General features: G+C 36.9%; 1 protein-coding gene across 1 annotated transcript; it reads left to right on the top strand.

The window, feature by feature from the left end:
* On the top strand, nucleotides 1–27,693 carry LOC102061973 (transmembrane 9 superfamily member 2). The gene is made up of 17 exons (XM_005495796.4): nucleotides 1–236; nucleotides 609–676; nucleotides 1,966–2,059; nucleotides 3,640–3,767; nucleotides 3,992–4,121; nucleotides 5,074–5,201; nucleotides 6,374–6,485; nucleotides 8,598–8,677; nucleotides 9,591–9,699; nucleotides 12,879–13,011; nucleotides 13,995–14,114; nucleotides 14,292–14,349; nucleotides 17,222–17,381; nucleotides 17,995–18,146; nucleotides 19,077–19,188; nucleotides 19,602–19,773; nucleotides 27,049–27,693. Exons 1-17 carry the CDS (start codon nucleotides 120–122, stop codon nucleotides 27,114–27,116), a joined length of 1,941 nt encoding a protein of 646 aa, XP_005495853.1. The 5' UTR covers nucleotides 1–119; the 3' UTR covers nucleotides 27,117–27,693.

Genomic DNA, 27,693 nt, shown 5'->3' with positions numbered 1-27,693 from the left:
GGCCGTGACGCGGCTGCCACCGCCTCCGGCTGCGCTGGGGCCGCCTTCGCAAGGCGCTGCCCGGGGCGGTCGGGGCTGCAGCTGCGCCTCATGGTGCCTTTGCCCATCCAGGCTGCAAGATGAGGCTGCTGGTTGCCGCACTCTTGCTGCTGGCGCCTCTCGGCGCTGCCTTCTACCTGCCTGGCTTGGCGCCTGTCAGCTTCTGTGAGGAGAGCGAGCAGACCGAGAGCTGCAAGGTGAGAACCCGCACGGGAGGGCCCGACGTGGGCCATCCCCTCGCTGTGCCCCACGCGGGGCTCCCACGGCGAGGGGACTCCGCGGGGTATTCCCAATCCCGCTGCTCGTAGGTGTGGTCCCGCGGGCGGCAGCCTCTGCACCGGGAAGACAGGCACCCCTAGCTGGTGTTCCCTTTTCCCGCTGAACTTTACAGCCCAGCGCTGGGAGGACCCTTAGCTCCTTCTTCCTGCCGTGGCCGGGGCCTGTCAGCAGCCAAGGGTAACTCCGTCATGGGGTAGCAGCATTTGCTGGTTAGCCTCGAATTTCATACCGGCCACACGTTTGTTTCTGAAAGTCCGTACTTTCATGCTTTTTCTCCTTTCCTGTTTCAGTCACTCATTGAGCTCTTCGTGAACCGGCTGGACTCTGTTGAATCAGTTCTGCCGTACGAGTATGATGCGTAAGTACATCCCAATACTTTTCCAGAACCGTTTGGAAGGACGATTTTCTGTTACTGTAAGGGTGTCAGTATTGTGGCTGTAGGGATGGAAGAGTGAATCCGGTGCTTAGTGGCAGGAATTAAGTACAAGAGGGTGGGAAGGATGAAAGCCACACCTGTGCCACCTGACTGTCCGAAGTTATTGCTTAAAAAAAGGCTGCAGAGTTTCTTATGGGTGCATTTTTTGAGCTGAGTACAAGATTTAGTGTTCGCTGTTTGACATATTTGAAAGTTCTTTCTGCTACGCAAATCTATGACATAAGGTGCTTTGAGTTCCTTTTTTCCCCCTGATAATTGAAAGAAACTCAGAGACCAGTCACTGTTAACTTTCCTCTTTTTTTTTGCCAAAGCTCTGTAGCTAATTCTTGGTTTGTTGGTTTTGGTTTTGTTTAATTTTGATTCTTTTATATGAAAACTTCTACCTGCTTTTGCAGATATTTATAGGCCTATAAAGTGATGATAAACAATATGATTTGCAGTCTTGCTGCTGGGCACAGAAAAGAAAACTTGCAGGTATTTTAGTTCTTTCCCTGGGCAGTGCAGCAGTAGAAGTAAGATGAAAGACTAGCTAGGAAATCCCCCGTCTCTATTTCCTTTAAACTTTATGGAAGCCAGTGAACTAGGACCACTGATTGAGGAAAAGTACTTATGTTCCAAAGATAAGTATGGGTTTGTTTGTTGTTATGTTGGGGGTTTTTAATATAATGTGCTGCTACCTGTGTTTAATGCAAAGCCAGAAGGGTTACATTATCCCATATTCAGCAGTTTCAAGCTGTATATAGCTGACAAGAATTGGTGAATGCTGTTTGGCAGTGTGGCACTGTAAGACTAAAAACACTTTCCTTCTTTGAAATGCGTTTCGTGTTAAATGCTATTTGTAAATATTCCTTTAAGAAAGGAGTGTAGTTTTTCAGAAACTTTCTGCATGAGAAAAGTCTGTAGCACAGTGCTATTTTTTCCCCCAAAATGAAACATTCTATTGTTTGTTTAAATTGCCATTTGAAAAGGGTGGGTGAATTAACCATCGTGCATTTTGTTAAAGATATGCTGGAATATGTATTGGTTGAAATTGATATTAAAATAGATTTTACCTTTCTTTGTAAAGGCTCTCAGATTTTTAACTACCAGTGGCTAAACTGTTAAAAATCATGAAAACTACTAAGGACATAATTTAAGAATTTATTTTAGGCTGGTATTTACATTTATATGTCAATTCAAAGTAAAAGGGAACCTTTGCTACTTTTTTCCAGTTTTGACTTCTGTCAAGATAAGGAAGAGAAAAGACCATCAGAAAATCTTGGACAAGTGCTGTTTGGGGAGAGAATAGCATCGTCTCCATATAAGGTTATTTTATCCCTTGAAGTTGATCCTGTTTAAATTTGATAGCCGTTGTTCTGATGGCTGTAATCCATAGATATAGCTGAAGATTTGATGACTGGGTGATTATTTTTGTTTATATATTTTAATATAACACTATGGTGTTTGTGTAATAAAACCCCATAAAACTCCTCCCAACCCAAAGGCATCTTAAGTTGGTTAATTACAGTTAGGAAACTGAGCTAGTGATCACCCTTCTTGCCTGTTGCTCTGGTAGAGAAGTCCAGAAACTATATCTTAGGTAGTTATTTAATAGCGGATATAAGATGTGCTAGATGATGTGAAATAATTGATTTATTAAATGTAACATTGGAGACTATAAAGTGATAGTTCAGAAACTGTTTTGTATACTTGGTTGTAGTATTGGGTAACTTCCAGAGTAGGAAGGGGAAATTAGGTTATGGCTCTCTTGGGGTTTTTCTCTGCTTGTATATACTTATCATCTGCTGTCAGAAACCAGATTTTTCAGTGTTGACGCATATCACTTGGAACCTTCTGTAAAATAAATGTATGGAAATATTTTGTGGGTTGGGTATGTGGTATTTTTCTGTATCATGCCCTGCATTAGCAATGACCAAATGTAGCATATCTAAAAAGCTGTGCCGTCAACTTGGGACAGTTATTAGCAGCGGAGGAGCTGTGGTCAAACAGTGGCTCTTGGTGTTTGAGAGCTGTATGGTGTTCAAATACAGTTTCCAGACTTGGATTTGCCAGTGAAGCTGAAGACTGTGCTATGTGTGTGTGTGATGATTGCTAGATAATCCAAATCCCTGTGAGAAAAAGAGGCAGCAGTTTCTGAGTCTGCTGCTACACAGTCTTAAGGGACCTGATCACATCTTTTCATTAGTCTGTTAAGTAGGTGATGCCCTCTCCCTTACATGAACTGCTCTTAGAAATCTCCTTGATTGTGTGAGCTAATGTAATTTTAAGTCTTATGACTGGTGGTCACAAGAAGCTTTTAAATATGTAGCATGATGGGTCATTTGGACTGGATATATAGTGAATAGATTAGGTGTTATAACAGCTGTTTGAAATGGCTGTACACAGCACTAATTAAGAAGTGCTGTTCCTGGTTAGCATTTGGGCCTTAATAATGTTAGAATTTTCAGTCATGCTTTAAGCTCACTAACAGATAAATACTAACCGGGTTAGAAGTTGGAGATGCAAATTTGAGTGTGTTTGTGTTAGGTGATGTCTGTGCTTGAAGCTTAGATATTGTGCAACTTATGTTTTTGGCAGCCTTATCTAACTTGGTTGTCATGGAGAAAGCCAGCTAAAGTTAACATGAAACGTTCAAGAATGGTGTAGTGAAAGTCTGTTTTAGCCCATGATGAAATTATCAAAATAAACTGGTAAAAGAAAAAACAATACCTTTTCTACTAATTTTCAATTTTCAGTCCTCGGGGTTTATCCTTCAGAAACTTACAGTAAGGAGCTAAAGTAATTTAACAAAACACTTCCCTAATTTATTTGAAAAAAACCCAGAATGCTAAAAGATCTTTCAAGGAAAATTGAAGTGACTTTTTTGTGTGTGCTTTTTTTAACAGTTCACTTTTAAAAAGCAGGAAACTTGCAAGAAGGTTTGTACAAGATCATATGACCCAGGAAACAGTGCTGATAAAAGCAAACTGGCTTTTTTGAAGAAAGGAATGCAATTGAATTATCAGCATCACTGGTAAGCCAAGACATATGCTTGAGATCGGGTTTATTTTCTGGTTTTGGACATTTGTTACCTATGTTTTAAGTTGTTGCTTTCTTCCTTTTGTGTAATAATTGTCTCTCTACTGTGCGTCTTGTAGGCGTTACTGAAAAGTGTGTGCATTACATGAATGTGAAATGTCACTGTGAAGTGAGGTGCACTCCTTTCTGAGGACGTGTTCTTTGATGATTTCTGTCTAGGATTATCGATAACATGCCTGTAACGTGGTGTTATGATGTGGAAGATGGACAAAAATACTGTAATCCAGGATTTCCAATAGGATGTTTTGTTACTCCAGATGGTAGAGTTAAAGATGCTTGTGTTATAAATGTAAGTGGTGGAACTTTCTTTGTTAGTATAGGGTGGTTTCATTTGTGGTTTTACTTTCAAGCTTTGTTTTCCTGAGAAAGAACAGATGTGTTTGTAAACATGCTTAATGTTCAGACTGTGGGCACTGACAGAGCTGAGTGCTGCTTGTGTGTGCAGTGACTCACTGATACAGTTTTCCAAATAAAATGTTCTTAGAGGTCTTTGACTAATATATGTTTAATAAAGCTATAAAAGAATGATGTCAGTGTTCAAAAGCCTTAAAAAATTTGAGACTTTATTCTGAAATTTAGTGTGTATCCATCCTAGTACCTATTTACTTTTTGTCTGTCATGTTCACATGCAAGATGTTCTTTTATCAGTATCAGATAGAGGCTTTCTAGTGAAGTCCTAGAAATGAGCTCTGTGTTCTAGTTGCAAAAATCATGTCTAGCACAGTTTACAAGTTAAATGTGTCAGGGTTTTCCCAGGTGGCTGAAGGTTTATAAACACAGCTGTGACAGAGAAAATTATGTTGACAGCTGGAAATGTGTCAGTCATCCTGGGAGATCCATTGTGAACTAGTACAATCACAGATAGTAGTGATAATTTTATCCCTCCTGGATGAGGGACAGCACTCCTCTTGGTGAGGAGAGAGCTTCCCATGACTCTGCTCTACCACTTGACCTGCTGCTTTTGTGCTGTCAGTTAATTTGTCTGCAGCAGGTCTGATGCTTCTTTGAAGTGTTGCATTTATCATGCACGTTCAGTTTACTCTGTCTACAGTGACCTTCCAACTCAGTTACTCCTCAGGCTCCCCAGACAGTTGAAAGTGATCTTTTATACAAGTATATTAATGTTAAAGTGTTTGCCTTTGTTACTCCTTCATGCAACACCAGTCTCATGATAAAGTTCTTGACTTCTTGCGCCCTCTCCTGTTGGAGAAGTTGCTCAGTCTCCTGATCATGTTTTGTAGTCAGAGTTTAACAAGAAGAACACTTTCTACCTCTTCAATCACGTTGACATAACAATCATGTACCACAGCGGGAAGGATGAAAACTGGCCTGGTGCAAGACTGGTGATGGCAAGACTGAGACCACAAAGGTAATTGTGCATTAAAGCATCAGGTTCTGGTACTCTGGAGTCCTAACAGTAGTTCCAGAGAGAACAGTTCCTTAGAGATGTTAAATTCTGAGTAACTTGTTATTCTGACTTCTGGTAAAGCTTTCGGTGTGCTGGTTTATGTCTGGAGCTGTTTACAAGGACAATTCCACAACTGTAAATGTCATTTAACTTTGCTTTTGAAGCGTTTCCCGAAGTCCCTTGTGATGGAAAAGCTACTTACGCAGACTTTTAGAATCTGACCCAAACAACAGAGCCTTTTTTATGTTTTGGTTGACTTGTATCTGAGTGTGTATGTTTTCAGATACACTGAGAAGCACCCTTTCACTGAGTAAGTTTCCCATGTCAGATCTGTTACCTGTCTCCTGAATGTACTTTGTATGAACGTACAGGTGTACTTTTTCCTGTGTAAATTTGTATACAGAGGCATATTGAGATACCATGTTAACACTGCGATTCAGAACTGAATGACAACAACTAATTTCCTAAGAAGACTAACTGATTTTCTCAAACAGTAGCTGCTTAGTTTTTGTGTTGTCCAGAGTGGAGGTGCAGCAACTCTGAGGTCAGAAGAGTGCTGGAGCAACTACTTTGGCCTCTGGTCAATCAGTTCATACACAGTTCATATTTATCTGTATTTGAAAATTACAGCCCCGTTATAAAATTTCAAACTAGGTGGTTTTTTTATAGCTAAACTTTTCTCTCTTTTCTGTAGAGAGGTTAAGTAAGTTAATAAATTACCACAGTTTCTGAAGTCATACAGACATGCTTGGAACAACATGACTTGATTGTACTTGTTTTTTCTCCTGCGAACGTACAGTGGTTTTTTAGTGAATTATACTTGTTATACAAGTTTATTCCTTCCATGAGTGCAGGAAGATTCTACCAGTCTTACTCATTTTTTCATAAATGCTTTATCAGTAGCATCCTGAATGGCTGAAAAATGAGAATTTCCCTTTTCCCTGGCAGTGCAGATCACGAGGGGGCAGTTAGGTTGCACATAACCTTAATTTTGTCATTCTCTGACCAGGTGCTTTGCTTCAACCTTGAAGCTCTCCTTATGGGGAATATTTGTGGTTGGAACACAACGCTTTATTTTTTTTAAAGAAAATTGAAGTTTTTAAAAATTTTATTTAACTTCTTTTCCCTGTTAGCTACAAGCATACAGATGAGAACAACTTAAGCTGTGAAGGCCCACCTATGGAGATTCCTGGAGAATTCACCAATAAACTGAATTTGGTTTATACCTACTCTGTGACATTTGAAGTAAGTATTAAATGTGTTACATGAATATGTAATTCCACAAAAGAATGAAATCAGAACAATTGGATAACTTTCTAATAGCTGTAAGTGGATTACAGCAGTGTAAATTCTGTAAGGATGGTCTTGTGAAGTATTTTTCTGAAAATCTTAACAGGTTTTTTGTTCTTGTAACTTAAGTGACACTATGAAAATATAAATAAAGGGGTTTTTTTCCCCCCTGTGTTTTATTTCTAATAGAAAATTAGCAGATTGTATAACTGGAAGAGTTGTCTTCCTTGAGGTAAATGCTGCTTTCAGATTTCAGTCAGGCTGCTGAGAGTCTTATGTTAAAGAACAGTTTATATTTGGGGACATTTTGTTTGTTAAATGTTGATTGTAAAGTTTTATCTCATGAAGTTGCAGGGTTTGTCTCATTTTGTGTGGTGTTTATTGTTTTCACTGGCTTTTTCTTGAGTAGGTGATAATTTATTTTTTACAATTAATACTCTAATGTTTACTAATACACTAATGCTTTATTCAGCCTGTAATGAGTTAGAAGGAAGTTTCTTTCTGGCAAATGGGTCTTTATCCCAGCATGGAAAGTGAGCCTCCTGTAGGTGTGACTATAATTTGATTTAAGGTACTTCAAATCTTGGTACCTCTGTTTCAGTCCTGAAAGCGTGGTTGTTTTTCTGATGTAACACACCAGTTTTAGAGGGTTTGGCTTGAGACCACAAGCTTGTTTTGTACAGACAGTGAAGCAGCCGTGATATGGCAACAGCTTTCATCCTGCCAAATTGAATTTGATTTGAACCAGTGTCCTTGAGGTGCAAGCCTCGGTAGCCTTTTACTTTTCCCTTGAGACACCCAGTCCTCTTTCAGCTCTGATTTTCCTACATGAATGAGCCTTCTTTCATTAACATTTGTGTTTAAATCTTGAGGTAAATTGTGATTCAGAACCTCAGTATGAACTTTGGTTACACAATGGGTGAGTTGTTTGGGTACCCACACTCTTTCTCCCTGACATGCAGCAGGTAAGGCTCACATCCAGTGGGTTTGGATACTTCCAGCAGGTGGCACTTCCAAACTGCTTATTGTCTCTGTCATCCATAAGCCTTGGTTTGAAATAATACCTTCTGTGTTTTACTTTTTATTAGTAGTTTCAAAATAACTTGAAAGTGGAGTGTTTATCAGTGAGAAGCATTTTTAAATAGGAAAGCGTCCGTTTAAGTAAGCCTGACTACATAAAGCATAAATATATAACTGTTTTGTGGTCCTTTTTAATGTACTTCTGATGAAAAAGTTATGGTGTCTGCTTTAATTAACTGACATGGACAAGGTATTTAGCACGGTATTTAGTGTGAAAAGTATGCATCATTATGGCTCTAATGTTTAGTACACAAGTGTACAAAAATAAAAGTATGAGAGCGGTTTGGTACTTAGCTGTGCAAACTTAGCACCTTGTGCGTAAATGAAGAAATTCAGCAGAACTTCGTGCCAGTCAGGAGATAGAATTTGGTAGCAGGACAACATATGTGTTCATCCAAAGAGAAAAAATAAAAATAAATAAATGGGGATGACAAGGCTTGTGAGTCAGAGTCCTCAGTTGTAGACATGGAGGACATCAAAAGAATATCTGGAAATGAAAGTTGTGTGCCAGGAATCAGACTGGAAAATAGTCTGTATCAGCCGCCACTATGGCAGAGAGTGAAGAAGCCTGTGCTAAATCCATTAAAATTGATTAGAAGAACATATTTCTAGCTTCCCTTGGAATTTTTCTCTGGAGTACGTTTGACAAAGTTGAAATTTCAAGATCATTGTGCTATGCTGGGAAAATTTGTAGTGATGTCATAATGGTTTTTCAGCTGTTGGGATCTGCAGGCAGCTACATCCCAAATCATGGAAAGATCAGGCTTAGTGAAGCCTAATTTAAAGGTAGAAGATGATGATAGGAGATTTCAATGAAAATTCACTCTTTTAGAGTCTCTAGAGATGAATTACATCCAGGGTTGATACCAAGCTTAGAAGTGCATGCTGACTGGAAGGTTTGGGAAGAGATGTGGTATGCTTATTTCTTCTTGAGATTTCAACAAACTTGTACTTGCTTGTATTAATTACTGTTTCATTTCCTTATAGGAAAAGAATAATATTAAGTGGGCTTCCAGGTGGGACTACATTTTGGAGTCCATGCCACATACAAATATCCAGTGGTTTAGGTAAGATTTGCATTTATTCAGTGAGTAACCTTGCAGGGGAGCACAAAGATTTCTTAGTTGTACTTCTAGGGAGATAGAACAATGTCTGTAGGTTTTCAGTCAAGAAAAGTTTTTGCTTTCATATGTGAATTAAGTTTTCATCTCTTGGAAACAATTGTATTACTGCATTTTGTGAAAGGAATGCCTCAACAGTATCCAAAAGGAAAACAGCTTACATTTTTTTACTTTATCATTTCCATTCTGGAGAAGTTTTGAGTCATCGCAGCTCTGCAGTGTTCTTTCTGTTACTGTCTGGCTTTGACTGCCAAATGAGAAGTACATATATATACTGCATGTTTTGTACTCAGCAGCTGCTTACAGTAAAAAGGTCTTTTTTTATGGGTAAAAGATGTATGTGAAAAGCTCTTGCTTATTTTATTTCCCTCCATAGCATGGGTATTATACTAAGTAAGTATATAATTTGTGTTGAAGTGTTAATGTTTTGCAATGTAAATCTTGAAAAGGCTAATCCAAATAAATTGTTCTCTACAAAATATTAAATGGCACAAAATCAGTTTCATTGGTTAATAGATACAAAACCTACTTGACAGTCTGCATTAAGAACTGTAGTTGTTTCATCAGGGAAGTTACTTCTTAGCTATATAAGGAGGAAAATAAAGAAAAACCATATGTAACTGTGTTCAGAATTAGCAAGGTATCATGAAATACTGTTTTACTCACTTCTGTCTCCTAAGAAGTCAGAGACTTTTAAGTCGTGTACCTTTATTTTCCCCTTCTCTGAATGGGAAAATACTGAAAGGTCTGAATATCTAAGGCTTTTCCTCACATCTGAGCTGTACATGTAGTATGAACTGATACATCTCCTGAAACCTGAATAACTGGATTCAAAGTTTGACATTTTCTTTATCTGCAGTATAATGAATTCCCTCGTAATTGTTCTGTTCTTATCTGGCATGGTGGCTATGATCATTCTGAGGACTCTTCATAAAGATATTGCAAGATACAACCAGATCGACTCTTCTGTGAGTAAAATTTACAGCTTTTACATGAGCACATTTTTCTGTCCGTAGTGATGTCTGTCTCTTAGTTTTGAGTACAGTCTAGAGAGATCTATAATTATGATGAGTTTGATACATGTTAATATCTCTGGGGATTAAAAATTATTGGAGATACTCTGATTAACATAGGCTGATACAAATTGATGTTACCTGTGGCTGGAAACTGTGGAGGAATTACTTTGTTTAGTTAGGAGATCATAATATTGCAGTTCATGGGCAACACAACTTCTGACCTGTGGCTGTGTTAGAGCTACTTGGTATGTGGATAAATGATATTTTATTTTATTTGTAAATACAATTCTCATGGTAATCACTGTTTTAAAGTGAGTCTAGTTTGTTTAAATTGCTATCCAACTGAACCTGTTGTGAGTTTTTTTGAGATATGTACTCCTTAAAATGGGAAAGCTGCAGGTTTCCATAGTGGAAGTGAATATAACTTGGAAAGAGTTAGAAAGACTTGACCAGTAGACTGAGAGTAATTTTTACTCAGCATTTTTCTCATTGGTAAAAGTGGTATCTGCAACTCAAAGATGAGAAGTAATGTCAGATGCAACAAAGGTTTGAATTTTCACTTTTGTTGCTCTCCATCTGGTTAAAGAAATACTTCAAAATGCACAAAAATGTTTCATATTGACTGTGAATTCTGTGTGAAGATACTTCTGTTCTTCTTTGTGGTTTTAATATTGAATATCTTTTGTTGATGTATATCCAGACAGTGATTTAAAGTGGAATGATTTTTTTCACATCCTTTAACTGATAGTTTTTGTGAGGCTTCTATTTGATCTCTCAATTAAATTGTGTTCAGTATTTTATACTGTGTTGTCTTTATTAGTTGATCGTTCTTAATGTGATAAAGAGCAAGACTTGTAGAAACTTGATTAGTTTTTATAAGTAACATCAGGGATAGGTGTGACTTTCAGCCACAGTTTTTATTTTCTTGCCAGGTGTGAGAGACTTAAAAATGTGTTGCAGCTCAAGGAGCTTATTTAAAAAGGTGTGAAATAATTGTGCAAAAGAGGACGTTGGCTGAAGAAAATGCAGAGAAGCAAAGTAGTATCTCACATTTAGGGGATGCTGGTGATTGTACTTCAGAAGAGATCGATGCACCAGCCAATGACTGTGGTCTTAGAATGTGCATTTAATGTTTCAGCTGATGCTAGCTGGCTTTTAGTGTGATGTGGATTTAGTGAGACATTAATTAATGAAGTGTTCAGAAATCATTAGATTACTTTTAGGGTCTTATGACTAAGAGGGGATTCCTGAACTGAAGAGAACTCATGTCAGTATGTTTTCACCAGTGAGAGGTAAAGTGGTTTTTGTGTTTGTTTGGTTTTTTGTTTGTTTTTTTTTTTTCCTAAAATCTTTGTAGTGACTGCTTGAATGTAAAGGACTTGAATCTTTGTTAGAATGTTTTGAGCACTAAGCTAAATTAATGGGTAAAATGAGGATTACAGCATCTTTGAAAAGTTTAGAGTAATTTTGCTCTATTATTGTTTGAAACTCTAAAATACAGCTTACTACTTGGTTTGGCTGTATAGTTCTTATCATTATGTTGTAAGGTTAGCAGTATGAAATGCTGCTGAATTTTTTGAATAGAAGTCTGAAAAATACTCTGACTCTTAGCTAATTAGCCAGTAATAAAAGAACTTAATTAAAAAACAAAGCTTTGAGACAAACTGTGGCGCATAGGCTTATATAGGATAAATCAAGAGTCTCAATCTGCCATACTTGGTTTCCCTTTATTTCTTAAATGAAGATAATTACCATGTAGCTATTAGTTTTAAAGTTCACATTAGAACCAGAAGGTGTATTTTGAGTGCATTTCCCAGATGAGTTGTTGACAAGGAATCTGTACGAGTCATGTCAAATCTGTAAACATATTCTGTGTTCTATCAGGAAGTGAAGTACTAAGCGTTTATTCCTGCTTAGTGTTTACCATTTTGGAAACAGAGATTTGCTTCAGGTGGCAACCTTTGCAACTCTTCCATTCCTTGCATACAGCTACCTGGGAAATGCCTTTGTTTTGCCTTACCTCAACAATTTTCTTGTTATTATCACAATTAGTTCAAGTTCAGACTTCAGTTTTGTATTTGTGCTTCTTTGACCAAACAAATCTTTCTTTGCTGAAAGAACACTGATGTGTGGAATTATACCTGGATATCTGGTATAATTTTCTATCAGGTATAGGCTGTGGTTTTGTATTTTAATCAGTGTTATCTTGTGTTTAATAGTTTTCAATTTTTGTATTCATACATCAGCCTTCTGAGAGTAATTTCTAGCAAGCAGAGCTATCAGTGTGGGGAAAGCAAAGACAGTCTTCCAGAAAAAGAAAAGTTACATCATATGTATGTCATTCACTAGTGTGATCTGCTTTCTTTCTTCCCCTGTTTTTTGGCAAGCTTTAGTGATAAGCAGACCTTTGAACTGAACTCAGTATTACACTGAATGGAACCTGTAGCTTTTAGTCACAGGTACAGGTACCTTATGACGAGTAGAGGGTCTTCTTGTGGGGTTGATTATCTGTGGTTGTGTGCGTTCGTTTTGTTGTTTGGTTGTTTTTTGTGAGGGGAGGTGTCTGTTTTGAGTGACTTTATTGACAAGTTTTGTTCTTCAGCAGTGGTTCCTTAGAGCCACTGGACTGAGGCTTCCCCCTACCGATTCCATCCTTTCATCCATTCACATCTGGCAGTGGGCCAGAGTGTTTGTACTTGTCCCTCATGATTCCAGGGTGCAAACTTCCTTCCGGGGTACAGAGACAGTTTCATTCTTTTTCAGTATTGTCATTGAGACCAATGGACTCTGAAATCAAAACAGAAAAAAATAAATACATGAACTAGATTGAAGTTAAAACTAAACTACATGCTTTGTTTTAGTTTAAATCTAGAATGATTTTCTCTGGTTTGACTAATTACATTTGCTTTTTCTTGCTTTAGGAGATGAGAATTTTCTTCATAAATCTTGCCTTTTTCACTGAACCATTAGGGGGTTATAAAATCAATGAGTGATGAATCAGATGCAATTAGTCTGCCTTTGGATCTTAACTGGAAGCTAATCAAAATTTAAATACGTATTTTGCATCTTGTTTGTGTTAATTCACTACTGCATTATGTATTGCTGCTAAAGACATTGTTGATTTTATACAGGAAGATGCCCAAGAGGAATTTGGCTGGAAGCTGGTTCATGGAGATGTGTTTAGACCTCCAAGGAAGGGAATGTTACTGTCTGTCTTTTTGGGCCAAGGAACCCAAATTTTCATTATGACATTTATTACTTTATGTAAGTAACTTCATTAAGGTGATGTGTATGTAGTGTAATAGTAGTAAGAAAGATGCAATATTATTATATAGAAGCCTTCTTTTGGAAATAGAGTTCTTCCTTTAGTAACATAAAATATTAAGGCAATTTCATAACAGCAATTAGATAGCTTTAGTGAGGCTGTTGTAAGCGTTGAAAACTTTGTGATATCTGGGCTAATGCTGATTCTTCATGAATTCAGAAATCAAACTTCCTTCTTACAAGTTTCTTTGTTCCAGGAACCCTTTCTGTCCAATATATTTGACTTGAGGCTGCAGCCATACAGAAATATGAGCAAGAGTGCACGCCAGTGAAATAGTACTGACACAATGTTGAGATAATGATAGCCTACCATAAATAGCTGTATATGCATGGGATTTTGTAACCTGTTACAAGGTGCTATTTTATTATTGGTTATCTGTAAAATTCCTTTTTTTACTGTACAGTAGAATTGGAAAGTACACTGATACTTAGTACAAAAGAAGAATCTTTCAAATTTTGTTCTCCAGGTTTAACTCAGATTTTGGTCTTTCATAGGGGAGCTGCTTTTTTCGATTTATTGCATGATACTGCAAGATTACTAGAATTTTCTTGATAGGCTTGTCTGTCATTGTTGATCGCAGCTGTGTGTCTTGCTTAGCAATGATAGTTTCCTGCACAATCAGTTTAGTAATATAGAAAGAAATTGGTGGCAAGAGAAAATGCTTTTGATGGATGGTGGCATTTTATTTTTCAGCGTTTTGGCTATGAGAAGTTTTCTACTTAAGAGAGGAGGTGAAAATAATGCTTTTGAACCAAACAGTACCATTAGGGGTATGTTTACGTGATGAGGTTGTACAAGAGCTTAGACACTCAGCCTTCATTTAAATATGTGGTAGTGAAAGGGATAAACCTTCACAGTGATCTGTGTTACAGGGATGTTTTGACATGTGTCCACAAATAACTAAATTTTTTTGTTTCTTTAGTTCTAGCTTGCCTTGGTTTCCTTTCTCCTGCCAACCGTGGTGCTCTGATGACCTGTGCAGTTGTATTGTGGGTCTTACTTGGAACTCCAGCTGGTTATGTGTCTGCTAGAATGTACAAGAGTAAGTACATGCATTTATTTAATGTGACACAAAGTGTTAAATTCAGAATTGCTGGGCTGAGTATATACCTCCAATTGGAGCTTGTGTCTCAGACAGTGTATCTGCTTTGTGCTGCCATTCTGCCAAACAGTTGGAAAAAGTCTTGACATTGAAATTGTTTTTACTTTTTCTCTTCAGCATTCAGAGGTGAGAAGTGGAAGACCAATGTCTTGCTAACAGCTCTGCTGTGCCCTGGGTTAGTATTGTTTCCCCTCATTCTTTCTTTTATTCTTAAGTATAAACAAATCAGAAGTAGGAAGGAGTTGGGGAAAAGCCAATTGTTATGATGCTTGTCTGTATGACTTTGTGTATGGTACTCCCAAGCTGCTGTTCCTTTTGTGCATTGCCTATCTATGACTATAAAGAAAAGTGAATTCTGAGGAGCTGGAGCCTGGTACAGCTGGAACACAGCTTCTTGGCTTCTTGTTTTGTTGTCAGGTGTGGCGGTAGGAGGAATGGGGCAACTCTCTTGCAAGGTTGTGTCACAGCCTTTGGGAATCAGTGCACCAGAACATGGGGCACAGTGCTGGGGTAATTCCAGTTTGGTACTGCAATACTGGGTGGTTCTGGTTATAATCTTCTTACATGTGAAGAACATGGTTCACTCTCCTGTAAAAATTTAGGGTTTAATAGATGACAATAGGAGACAAAGACAATAAAGCAAAGATGTTATGGCTGGATGTGTCTTGGCACACCTGCTATTTTCGAAAACACCCTTTATGTATAATTTCTACTGCATCAGCTTGTTACATATTCATAAACAATTATGCATAGTAAAGTTTTCCTCGAACTAGTTTACTATTATATTCCAGGAACTATTTTACATGGCCCCTCCACCTTTTTAGAGCATGTGTATTTCTGGGCTCTGGTTTTGGCTCCTTCTCTTTTATCACTTCCAGCTTGGGCCTTGGTCTGTGCTTTCTTCAGACTATGAGTGCTGATAGTTGGCATATCTGTAGTAGGTGTCCTCATCCTGTGTTCATTGGATGTTATCCCATCCAAGCAGGCATTTTAACACAAGCATACTTATATCAGCTATTTCACTACTGTGTCTAAGCTTAATTAACAACAGAAATAAAAACTATATCTTTATAGCAAAGTTACTTTAGCACCACTCATATAGAATCCATTTTAATATTTGTAAAAAGCCAATATTATAATATGTGTCTATAATGTTACATGAATGTAGGTGGTGTCCAGTTTGGGATGTGGCTGTAGTGTGTGTCATACTGTATAATGTGGGCAACACTGTCCTGCTTGGGAAGAGCAATAGCACTTCAACCTTTTGTTTTCTCATAGCTCTTATGACCTTTTTTGAGAATTAGTGGGGAGAGGGAGCAGAAATTCATTTCTTCTGCAAGCCTTCCATGTTTCTTGGTTGCAACTTTGAGTACATGAAGTCATCCCTTGGCAAGTATTTTTGGCAAAAGTGGAAGAAAAGATTATAAGTTTCTTAGGGTATTTCTTTCCCCCAAAGCCTCAGAATGAATAAAACATGATTTGGCTTCAAGTAAGGCAGAATTTCTTCAAATTAAACAAGTTAACAATCAAGTCTAGTATTTCTGTGAGAAATCTTACTTCTTAACAGAATGTGCTTCAGTCTCTCTGCTCTCATTTAGGTGTTATCAGGAGAAAGAAGAAAATATATATCAATGGAAAGAATACTGTGCTAGTCAGTTAAACTCCCAAATAAATTAAGTTTCACAGAGGAAGTAAAATGACTGAGGCTGACAGAATATGAACAGATGCCCTGATTACACTGTGCTAGTTCAGTGAATTTGCATAATATCATAAACAGCCCAAGGCCTTTTTAATCTCAGTAGACTGATGGGACTTAATATTTGCAGTATTTTTAATAATTGTAGAGGGGGTAAGTGAGGTCTATGTTATGAGCCTGGGTAGATGATAAAGATTAGAAAGATTTTTAAAATGGATTTGATTTTCATTTTTTGTTCAACAAGATGCTTACACCAGGGGTCGCTTGGGTGTGCTTATTGAACAAGTCTGTTCCCCCAAGCAGTTTTGGCAAGTGTCAGGACTCTCCTAGGAAAAAAAGGAGCCTGTCTATTGCTCTAATCTTTCCTCCTTCCTTTTTAAATTAAATACAGGGTGCATGTTCACTTTGGGGCAGCTTAAATTCTGTCTCAGGAACACTTTTTTTTAACAAAACCCAGACAGTGGTGCACTTTACAGGACCCTTTCTGAGGCTGAATTTTCTGTGGTGTGTATTTGAATCCAGAATTAGCCACAGTTAGCACAAGCTTTTTTTATATGGAGTTCCTTTGCAGAATGAACATTCTGCTTTGTTTTCTGAATGGGATATTTGAAATCTTCATCTCACCTTGATTCAGCAACACCTTGATTCTTGTCTCTGAGTTGTTTCTACCTTTTGTCCAGGATGTTTAGAAAATGAGGAAGATGTGTTTAAGGGGGGAGGAAAAAGCAGGTCTGGCGGCAAATCATGACTGATGCAGTCTTTATTTAAATTCTCCAGAAGCACGAGCTGCTCAGTATGTGTAACTCCATGCTTATACAAATATTTCTGTTGTAGAGCAGAGCCCTCTTTAATCCCCCCTTCCCCTTGTGACACAAACTGCAGCAGCACATTAGAGTCCCTGTTGGGAGAGTCCATGGGGCTTCCTAAATAGGAGATTTTGCTATCACTGTATTTATTCAGAAGGAATTTTCTATTTATAAGGGACATAAATAAAAAAATATTTATGGTTTTTAATAGGAAAGAAGGCCCAAATAAGGAGTTTTTACATTTATTCTATATTTTTCCATTCTTTGTACAGTTGTTTTCAATGGCATATATCTGTTACTTTTTGGTGTTATGTACAGAGTCTTTATTTAAATAATGGCTTTACCATAGGTACATGCATTACAAGCATTGGGTGGTGGAGGCATTTTTACTTTACCTGCACCAGTGGCAAAAGAAATTAGGACTGTTGGGAAATTGGAAAATTGAAAGAAGCTACATTTATTTGAACTAATTTACATTTTGCAATACTAAATGATATTTATTCTTTCTTAAATATTGTAATATATTTTCTGGTCTTATTTTTCAGGATTGTCTTTGCTGATTTCTTCATTATGAATCTCATTCTGTGGGTGAAAGGCTCCTCAGCTGCCATCCCTTTTGGCACTTTAGTTGCTATCCTTGCTATGTGGTTTGGAATTTCAGTCCCACTAACCTTTGTTGGTGCCTATTTTGGCTTCAAAGAGAAGGTACGGTCCTTTGAATACAAATTTGAAATACACCTGTGCTCTGTAATTGAGCCACTGAAGCAAGAGTTCTAGACAGGATCTGGTTGGATCGAACCATCTGTGATCCCGTGATTGTAAAAGAGTGTGTATTTGTAATGTCATACCAAACTGTTTTTTTCTGTCCATTCACTACAATCAGGTTTTAATTATGGTCTTGGAGCTCTTACTTGCTATTTGTGCTTCAGCAATAGTAGCAGTATTGCTGAGTTTTGAAGTAGTACTTCAGAGGGTCTTCAGTTTTGTACTTCACTAGTTTGAGGTAATGCCAGAGAGCTAAGAAAAAAGAGATGTTATTGGATTTTTTTAAATTTTATTTTGTTTTTAGTTAAGGACTGAACAGATTTATTTTGTGTTCTGCTTTGATTACTGGCCCATAGTTGGAATGTCTAAAGCACATGTGCTTTTTCCTAGTAATGGATATCAAGTTTGTAGCTTCTTTTGTTTGATAACGTATGGTGGCTTATGAACGAAAATATAGTTATGTTTATAAATCTTTATATGTTAATACTAGGGCAAAGTAATCTTATTTATGATGTAATAATTAATCTTTTACTTCTGTTATTTTTTTCTGCAGCCTATTGAGCATCCAGTGCGTACAAACCAGATTCCTCGCCAAATCCCAGAGCAGTCATTTTTCACAAAGCCATTGCCTGGTATCATCATGGGTGGTATCTTGCCTTTTGGATGTATTTTTATTCAACTTTTTTTCATTCTGAATAGCATTTGGTGAGTATCACCTTTTTTTTCCTCTATTTATACACGTTTGATAATACACATGGTGAGTTTGAACATCCCAAAGCACATAATATAAGGAATAAACCAATTTTGAAAGTTTCTTATAGTTTTGCAAATTTTATGGAATTTCTGGAGCCTTTATATTTATTTCTGTGCTTAGAATTTACAAAACTAATTCTTCTTAAGGAGAACTTCAGAGTTTTATATGAGAATCCTATTGCCTTGTTTTATCTTTTACATCTGGCTCTGTACAGCATAAATGTGGTTGCATGCTGTTGTGGTTAGGTAGAGCCTAATCAATTGTGTAACTATATTACGACTTATGAAACTAATGTGATCTAACAGTTTCAACTGTGTAGGTCAGAATCAGGTCAAGATCTTGGGATTCCATGTTCTGCAAAACAAAGACTCCACTCCCCATGAACAATCCGCTCCACTCCTGAATCTTGTAAAACCCAATGAAGCAGTGCGTGAAAATTTAAACCAGCGCAATCTTTCATTACTTTCACAATGTAAATGTGAAATGTCTAATACATTGTTGTTCAATGGGAAATATTATCCTGAAGGTGCCAGGTTTTTATGGTGTCATCCGTATAGGTTGAGAGATCTTACAGAACAGTTTTCTAAACCAGTTCTTAAATGCAAATACATTAGATTAACTTTTTATGTCAAAAAATGTGTAATGTAACTGTGCTGAAAAATATAATCAGGTATATTGTGGACTTTTGCATCCCTTTATCCTATGAAAGGGAAGCATGGAGGGAATATGCAACTAATACTCCCTCTGTCAAATTCTGTACTGCAGTAATTGTCACCTTCACTCAATAAAGTTGACTCAGAATCTGGTAATGTGACACTGTGAATTAGCTCAGAACTACAACCAAAAATGAGACTCATACTTTTATTTGTTTTTAATTTTAGGTCTCATCAGATGTATTATATGTTTGGATTCCTGTTCCTAGTTTTTATAATTCTTCTAATTACATGTTCAGAGGCTACAGTTTTGCTGTGCTACTTCCACCTGTGTGCAGAGGTAATAGTTGCAGTTCTGATGTAGATATGACTTGTAACTGAAAGATGTGAGAAATACAGGTGAGGTATTCACATACACTGTGAAATGCTGGACACTACGAACTGATTGCGTTGTAAGTCTTGGCAGACCTGTCTTAGCCAGTTTTCTGGAATGTGCCTTCTGCTTCAAAATAATCTGCTGGCAACAGATAAGCAAAACAAACTGCTTTGATCTTAGAGTAGTTTCATCTTCGTAGTGGAAGCAATATGGCTGACTTTGAAAGAAGAAAATGTCTACATGCCATGTTGGAATTTTACTGAGCTAAATTTTACAGAATTAAATGTGTTCATAAGACAATGTTACTTTTTCACCTCTTAACTATACTCCATTTCCTACATGGTGATTCTCAGCAAGGGGTTTATTGTTTCTTTCAGGACTATCACTGGTGGTGGAGGTCGTTCTTGACCAGCAGCTTTACAGCAGTTTATCTCTTTATCTATGCAGTCCATTACTTCTTCTCCAAACTCCAGATAACGGGAACTGCCAGCACCATTTTATACTTTGGTTACACAATGATCATGGTCTTGATTTTTTTCCTTTTCACAGGTAAGTACAATGTTCAAACTAAAATTAATATAGAGGGCTCTCGTTTTGAAATGAGAAACGTTAGGTGAAACTTAGATTACATGAAATATTAAATACAATTTATGACTCTTTAGGTAGTGTTACTTACATGGTTTGTGACACCACACAGCATAGTAAGATTTTTTTTGCATTTTCTTCATAACTTGAAATTACATTTATTTATCGTATAATTAATTTTCCTCTATTGAATATCAAGCCATTATATTTTCAGAGGCCTGTTTTTGTTAATTTTATTGAGTATTATCATTTTATGTAATATCGAGTATTTTGTTCATTTCATCAATATCGAGTATTAACTTGATTCTGGATTTCATAATTGGTTCTAGAAGTTCTGTAGTTAAAGATAATTTCTCTCTGCCTATGGAGTATAAAAGATATTTTCAGTTTTCACTATCAGAAGTGAAGGAGGCTGGTGCTGGGGAAGAAGTGAATGTTGACAAGATAGAGTTTTAATACTGTTAGAGTTGTCTTACTTGCTCGTTAAATCACTTCATAATGATGGAAATGTACCTTAACTGGAGGAACCAATTTGAAATATGGCTCTCCAGTGTTAGTTGTCCAACTTTTCTGATGTAACTCATGCAAACAAAGTATATTCCAGAGGATTATTTTAATGCTCATAGTCACTTGACTGAAACAGTAATTTTGAGGCTGATTTGATTAGAAATTTGTGCCAAATATACTACGTGTTAGTGAAATAAGAAGCTCTTTGAAGGGTACTGGCCTTGAAAAATAGCCATGAGTGTTTTATCTTGGTGTTCATCATACTGCTGCTGTTGTAGATGTAGATTTAACAGATGAAGTCAGATCTTTTAGGTGTCACTGCTTGGCTTCATGAAATACTGCAGTGACAGAACTAGAGAAAATGCTTGTTCGCATATGATGTGCTGCTGATAAAAACAGCCATGGCAGTCACTCCAAAGATTTGTAATAGAGGATTTCTCAGCAGATGGCATGGTAGTTTATATTGTTACTTTTTAACTTCTTCTGCCTGTTTGTTGAAAACTGCTGTGATTACATTGTGTTCACTTTGTGAAATATATATTTGAGTTAATTGCAGTTGAAAAAGAGTGGCTGAAATAGGTAATGAAGGTAGGTCTTAGCGTCAGACTTCAAGTTTGTCAGTGTAACGAGGAGAAGGATGCCTTTCATCCTTATGTATTTAATTTTCCTAGTACTGGCTGGCACAAGGCAAAAAACCCACTCTTCATAAAACCCTGAAGAAAATTCCTGTATGTGTTTGAAAAAAGCAGTTATGCTGTAGAAATTATATTAAATAACAGTAGCTGTCACTTATTGCTGGTTTTTGTTCTTTAGAAATGTCTCTCTTCTAAGAAGAACAATAAAAGTTCTAAAAAGAAGCAGGGAAAAAGCCTAGGAGGATTTAATTTTTCTGGTTTTTAATTATTAGAAAGCAAACTTGGAAGTTTGCATATTACCAGTTTAACCTCTGTTTAAATTGTAGTGAAACAGACAAGCTCCAGATGTCTTCTATAATATCTATCTACCTATCTATCTTTTAAAAATCCCCCAAATGATAGTCTAAAATGTTTTTATTACTTTTATGCTAAAGCAATATGTTAATATGGGTCTCAGTTTTAGCATAGGTTAGTTGCTGTCCTGCCAATTTCAATATCACTTATAATATGCAAATTGGTAGAATTAAAAATGTCCCTTTCATATATAAAATGATAATTGAAGTTGTCATGCCAGCTGCCGAAATGGTATTCAAAGCTTCAGATATGCTCATCCTGGAGTTCTTGATATGAAGGCCAGTGAGACCCCTGAAGTACAATAATAAACTGTGCTGCAGTTATTTTTGCAGTGTCATCTTTTTCTTTTGAAAAAAAAAAACCACAATGGTTCTCCCTGTGCTGTTTTTGTAGCTCATGAGGAAAGCTACTACATGGCCCTCTTTTTTTTTTTTTTGACATTTAATAGAATAGCTAGCCACTAGAAGGTTGGTTAGTACAACAGATGCACAGAGTACATAATAAATCCTTGCTAATGTAAAATGCTGTGATAACTTTTCTTTTCCATATTTAGTTGGGTGATCGATTTTGGGCCTGAACTGTAAACTGTTCTAGATAAATGGCACAAACAGTAGACACCTAACTTTGCTTTGTTTTGTAAAATAATCCTTAGCAGGCATAGTTTTAGAAAATAAGGGTTCAGTTTTTCACAGTTCCTGGAGGTGAAGGAGTTTGCTAATGTAATGTTATACATGCCTTGCATTAATAGCCTTCCAAAAATGGGACCTTGATCTGTTCCACTTAAGTTAGTGCCAGGTATCTTGGTTTTCTCTATTCTTGCCTACTAGGTCTCAACAACTCTGACAGAAATGCAAGGGGCAGCGCATTGCGTTACCCAGGGCATTTCAAAAGGGATCATAATGAATAAGTAAATAAGAGCTGAATGCTTGTATACCAAGACTGACAGTAATATAATCTGACCAGTGAAATCTGATGATGTGCACACCTAAACCAGACAATTTAATTTTAATGTACAAAGTGCAGCTAATCTTTAAAGAAATACCAAGTGTGGTTGGATGGGGGTAGCTACATTATTACATGTATTTTTTTTTGTGGAGGCAAAAAAATCCTGAACGTAGTCAAAGCATGTTTCTTTACAGTGACCTCTATTTTTGAACATCATTTTCACTTGTGAGTTAATGCCATTTTCAAAATTGAGTTTTGATCTTCTGGGTAGATTGTGTTTAGAATCTGAGATTCTGAAGCACCCACCACTGTGCGGTGATTGAAACCAGTATGATACAGAGAGCTTTTAAGGTACATGAGAAGTATCAGCCAAGTGCAGAGTGCTTTTCTATTTGCTTTCTTACAATCTGCTCGTGCTTTGAATTCTTCTTTCTTCATTAAACAATAAAGCTAGAAGAGATGAGTAGAGAAGAGTCTGCTTAATGTATTTTGACATTTTCTTTGCAATAATCCATGTTTTTAATTTTGAATTTAACCTGGTTTACTAATAACTGTTCCTTACTCAGTTAGATGCTGGCTTTGTGTAGATCATCTTGTTTCTGTGTACCAGAAAGTGGTAGTACATATATTACAGACCAGACTATTCAGCAGAATATAAAGCAGAGGACAAGATCGTCAAAAAACAATGAAGGTGTCAGTGTTTCCCCACTACATATAAAGGGATTTTTGGACATATCTTGCTTCTTGGCTGAAGAAGTGTCTTGAGTCATCTTCATATCTGGATTTGTGAGTTTTAAATGGCTCCTGCAAAAGATCCTTTACCTGTACCTTCCTAGAATGGTAAATGACATGCAGTGAGCTGCTGTACACTGGGATGGCATCACTTTCCTAGGATAGTAGAGATTATTTTAAAAGGTAGAATCTTAAAATATGCAGGTCATCTGCTTAGGGGAAAAATACGGATCTATCCCACAACAGTGAGTTCTTCAGTGCAGACCATTGAGGTGTTTTTTCATGCAGTTTAAGTTGGTGAATGGTTAGGATTGGGTAAAGTAAACACTAGCCAACTAATTTGTTATATTGGATTAAACCAAACAAACGGATTAGAAAGGCTCATTGGAGGAATTGGTGTTAGGCTTGGTGCTGGGTCATTTAACAGAGATGTGCATGTGAAAGATGTAAAAAATCTTAAAATGTGAAGGAGTTCAGACTAATGAGAAAATAAATGTAATGGTCTCAATTCTTGCAACTAGCGGGATATTTTACTGATTTGTTTGTAGTTTTAGTTTGTTTGCTGCTTTGTTTGAGTCTTTTTTGTGTTGTGGTTTTTTGGTGTTTTTTTTAAGTACTTAGTGTTATAATTTTTTTTAACAGCTTTTCCAAAAACGCTTTTAGGTATCTGTTCTCTGTCATGTTGTGTTCATTGGTGTCTTGAGAAAATCCTGAGCTGTGCTTCTTGTTGATAGTGCTTCAAAACTTCGGTTTCAGTTTGAGTGTGTTTTGAAAGAGGCAAATACAAGCAACATCCTGGTATGGTCTTATCTAATCCTTACCTAAATACTTCTCCTGTTCTAATGAGAGGCTCATTTTAATAAGGGATGATTTTCATTTTGGTGGAAGATGAGCTTAGAAAACTGGTCAAGATTGAAGTGCTACCTATGCTCTTCAAGAAAATAAATTTCAAGTGCTGCAATGTGATATGGCAAGGTTGGATTTTAACTAGTGCCACTAATAATAGCAATTCTATTGAGTAGAGGTACAGGTTTTGGAAACAGATGTGCAGTTGTCTGTGTTTTAAGATTGGCTTTAGACAAAGTAGTTAAAAGGAGAATCTGAAAACCTGTGGTACTTGTCAGCACCAGCCTAAAGATCCAGTATGAAGTGCTCAAATCTGGAACAAGTGGCAAATTTGTGAAATGGGTTAAAATGCAGAAAATGTGGAAAACATTCTGGCTAGAATTTTCAAACAAGTCAGACTAGTTCAGAAGTATTTTTTCCCCAGTTGCTACTCATTTGCAGATCTCTTTGAATGGGATATTTACTGCTATGTAGGAAATCAGAAACATTTTAACTGCTTTACCTTTTTTGGGGCTTATAGTGTTCATGGAATCACAAGCGTCCCAAGGGCTGAGGGGGAAAACACTGAATTTCAGTGGAACCAGGCGCTGTGCTGTGGTTCATGTTCTTAAAAATAGAGGCAAAAATTGAGCTTTTTTTTTCTGCACTAATATAAGCAATCATGTAGGTAAAGCTACTGTTCAGGAGAACCTTATAAATAATGTTCTCTTACCTTGTATTAATTTCTGTCCAGTAATACTAGTTGCAGTGTTAACACAACTCTGCTGACCTGAGCTTTTAGAAGCTTCTGGTCTGTTTGGCCCATGTTATTAAAAAAAAAAAAAGGAAAAAAAAAAGGCACTAAAACCACCTAGTTGATTTGGTGTGATTCATTTGCATTCCTAAATCTGCAGTTGGATTTCTAACCTAGTTGATAATCAGTTTTCAACCTAGTTTGTGCCACTACCTTTAAACTGATCTTAGAGCATCAAGTGGCTCTTTAGGAGAGGTACCTTTGACAGATAATGGGGTCTTTAGTTCTGGTTTTGATATTTCTGGTCCTTAGAGCTATCCACATATGGAGTTTGTAGGATATATTCGTTCATGGGAGGGAAGAAGAAATTACAGTGCTGGTTAGCCCCAATTATTGATGTAGAGGTAGCGACAGAAGGAATCTGGCTCACCAGAGAAGGTTCTGACTACCTAAGTCTGTGTCTTGGTGATGAGTGTTGCCTTTCTCTCCTGAATTTATGATTCAAATCTGATATCTGACAAACATTACCACTTAAAAAGTGTCTTACTCTGCTTCCAGTACATTGGCAAAATTTTTGATAAAGTTTGAAAAATGAGCAGGATGTACTTGGTCTTTGATCTGCTAAACAGACTTTTTTAGGAGGGGGAGTTCAAAATCAATGTTACTGGAACTTGTGTAAATCTGTTTATAGATAAAATGCTTATTCACAGTGTGAAGTCTTCAAGTTCTGTTATGACTGAGGCAATGTTTTATAGAAAACTGATGTATTATAAAGATTCAGACTAACAAGGATTGGAGGAAAATATGTGGATTTAGAGTGTGTTCCCATATTAAGTTGTGGCATGCTCAGAAAACTGCAGTAGCTGTCATTCTTGGGATAGTTGTACATTTTTGTTATGATAGTACACTTTTGTTCTAGAGCAGCAGATAAATTTCCAAGGTATCTAATGTGTTAAACATTTGGAAGAAACTGCTTTCAAAGCCATAAAAGGCTTGGAGAGAGCTATTTTATAAAAACAACCAGGAAGCAGAGACTGAGAACCATTATTAGAACAAAACTGTGAGAGTAAGGTTTAGAGTAACAATGCTGGTATTAGAATATTTGGGACAGTAGGAAGGAGTGGGATAAGACCGTGAACTGCAAAGACTTAGTCATGTCAAGCCTACAAAGGAATTGCATGCTTTGTGTGATTGCTGTCTCATCTATCAACGGCCATAAATCTGCTGTCTCCTACTGTTTCAGAGAACAACAATTGCAAACTTCGAAGGAAAGGGTAATCTGTGGCATATAATAATAGTCTGTCAAAAAGCCTTTAACTGAAAATATACATGGTAGCATGAGGAATGTAAGAATTGGCATACAGATAATAAGCATCCCAAGAGGGGTTGTTTGCTTTGGAAATGTGAAGATATAGTTTGAAAGATAGAAATGTAACTCATAAAAAAATCCAAATGCTTCATAAAGAATCTTCTAGTTATTAAGTCAGTCACAATAGTGAAAGAGATTGGGTGTTAAACATGGGCTGTACAGACAGAAAAGGATAATATAAAACTGGAGGGAGCTGAATGCATGATCTTGTGAATGCCTGCTGTGGAGCTGGGAAGGGCTGTCCCAGGGCTGGCACATAGCTGTGTTTTTGAGAGGGAACTCAGTGCAATTGAGATCTTCCCTTTTTTTGTCTGTTAAGGGTTAACATCTCTGTGGCAGTTTACAACTAGTAAAAGTGTGACAAGTAGTGCATTGCTTCCTTTAGAGGCTGAAGACTGAATTAATTGGGACTCTGTCCCCTTGCATATGAAGTTCTTAAAGTAATTTAAAAGTAAATGTGATGGACAGTGTCTTTGCAGTTGCCCAATAAAAGTGACTGCCAGTGAAAACCACAAATTTGTTCATCAATTTATAAATAGAAAATTGTTATATACTAATCTCATTCAGTGTTTTGGTTTGTCATTGCTGCTTTCACTTGCTGCTTACTTCCAGCTGCTGTAGCACTCAGAGCATTCCTTTGCCAAAAGGAAGTAACAGGATACACAGAAGAAGAAATTTCTATTCTCAAGTATAAATAGAGCACAATGAATATAAAACTGGGACAGGTGAATTTTTTCGAGGCCTAGTTGTGTGTCATAATTCATAGGTGACAGTGAAGTATTGTAGACCTAAAAAAATCAGGCAGGGGCTGGCTTGGCATGTTTATAAAAGTCACTTTCTGAATTGGTGCTTGTGTCCCTGCTCATAAGTGGTGGCAACACGGTCATCGATGGCTTAAATGTATGTGAAGCAGCCTGGACCCTAAAAAGTCATCTTTGATCTAAATCAATAACCTAGCTTGAGGATGAATGTGTGTTGTTAAATTTAAGAAGTGTTGTTTTTCTGGGTAGTTAGCTGGATTACAGTGTTATATTCTGTCCTGCTGGGAAGTACATGTTAGATTTCTCTGTCAGGGCAGGCTGGAAGATAAACTAACCATTATTACTTTCTTGTTTCAGGGACTATTGGATTTTTTGCCTGCTTCTGGTTTGTAAGTAAGATTTACAGTGTTGTGAAGGTGGACTGAAAAGCTTCAAAGTGTCTTTTGAACATATCCTCCTTGCTGTTTGATAATTTTTACCATGTATTGAGGAACATCCTGTGTAATTATTCTAATTTGTAAAAGTGGAAGACCAGACCACAACAAAAAAATGCATATTTTTATTGAAGAAAATGGCACCATTGCCATTTTGATATAAACAAAAATGTTTACATCAATATACTCATTGAACATGTTAATTATAGTAGTTTAAAAATTATATCCAAAATTTGATTTAGGATGAATAAGAATTCCATGAAACAGTTTATTTGAAAAATTGAGTGCATTATGCAGTCCTCCAGCTGAATTTCCTTGTGACTGGAGTTTGGGGTTTTTTGTCACCTCTTTTGGTTACCATTTATATACCATGAAAGCCTAGGACTGTCAAGTAAATCTATGTAAAATGTGAATTTTTAAACTAAACTATGATTGTACATATTATCCTGCACCTTCTTTACAAATAGGTTATCTTCTTACAAATGTACATGCATTTAGTGTAATGTAGACTTTATTAAAAATATCGACATTGGTTTTTGTTCAAATAAAACTGCACAACTCCAGCTGA

This window comes from Zonotrichia albicollis, chromosome 14 (assembly GCF_047830755.1).
Source record: "Zonotrichia albicollis isolate bZonAlb1 chromosome 14, bZonAlb1.hap1, whole genome shotgun sequence".
Classification (NCBI taxonomy): Eukaryota; Metazoa; Chordata; class Aves; order Passeriformes; family Passerellidae; genus Zonotrichia; species Zonotrichia albicollis.
The sequence above is the reverse complement of the archived record's forward strand: the minus strand, read 5'-3'. Positions and strand labels throughout refer to the sequence as shown.

Excerpts from the sequence above, each read along its gene's own strand:
- LOC102061973 (XM_005495796.4), top strand. The coding sequence starts at position 120 with ATGAGGCTGCTGGTTGCCGCACTCTTGCTGCTGGCGCCTCTCGGCGCT. Across the intron at positions 6,486-8,597 it reads CCTACTCTGTGACATTTGAA|GAAAAGAATAATATTAAGTG; the intron begins GTAAGTATTAAA and ends ATTTCCTTATAG. Across the intron at positions 14,115-14,291 it reads GTCTGCTAGAATGTACAAGA|CATTCAGAGGTGAGAAGTGG; the intron begins GTAAGTACATGC and ends TTTTCTCTTCAG.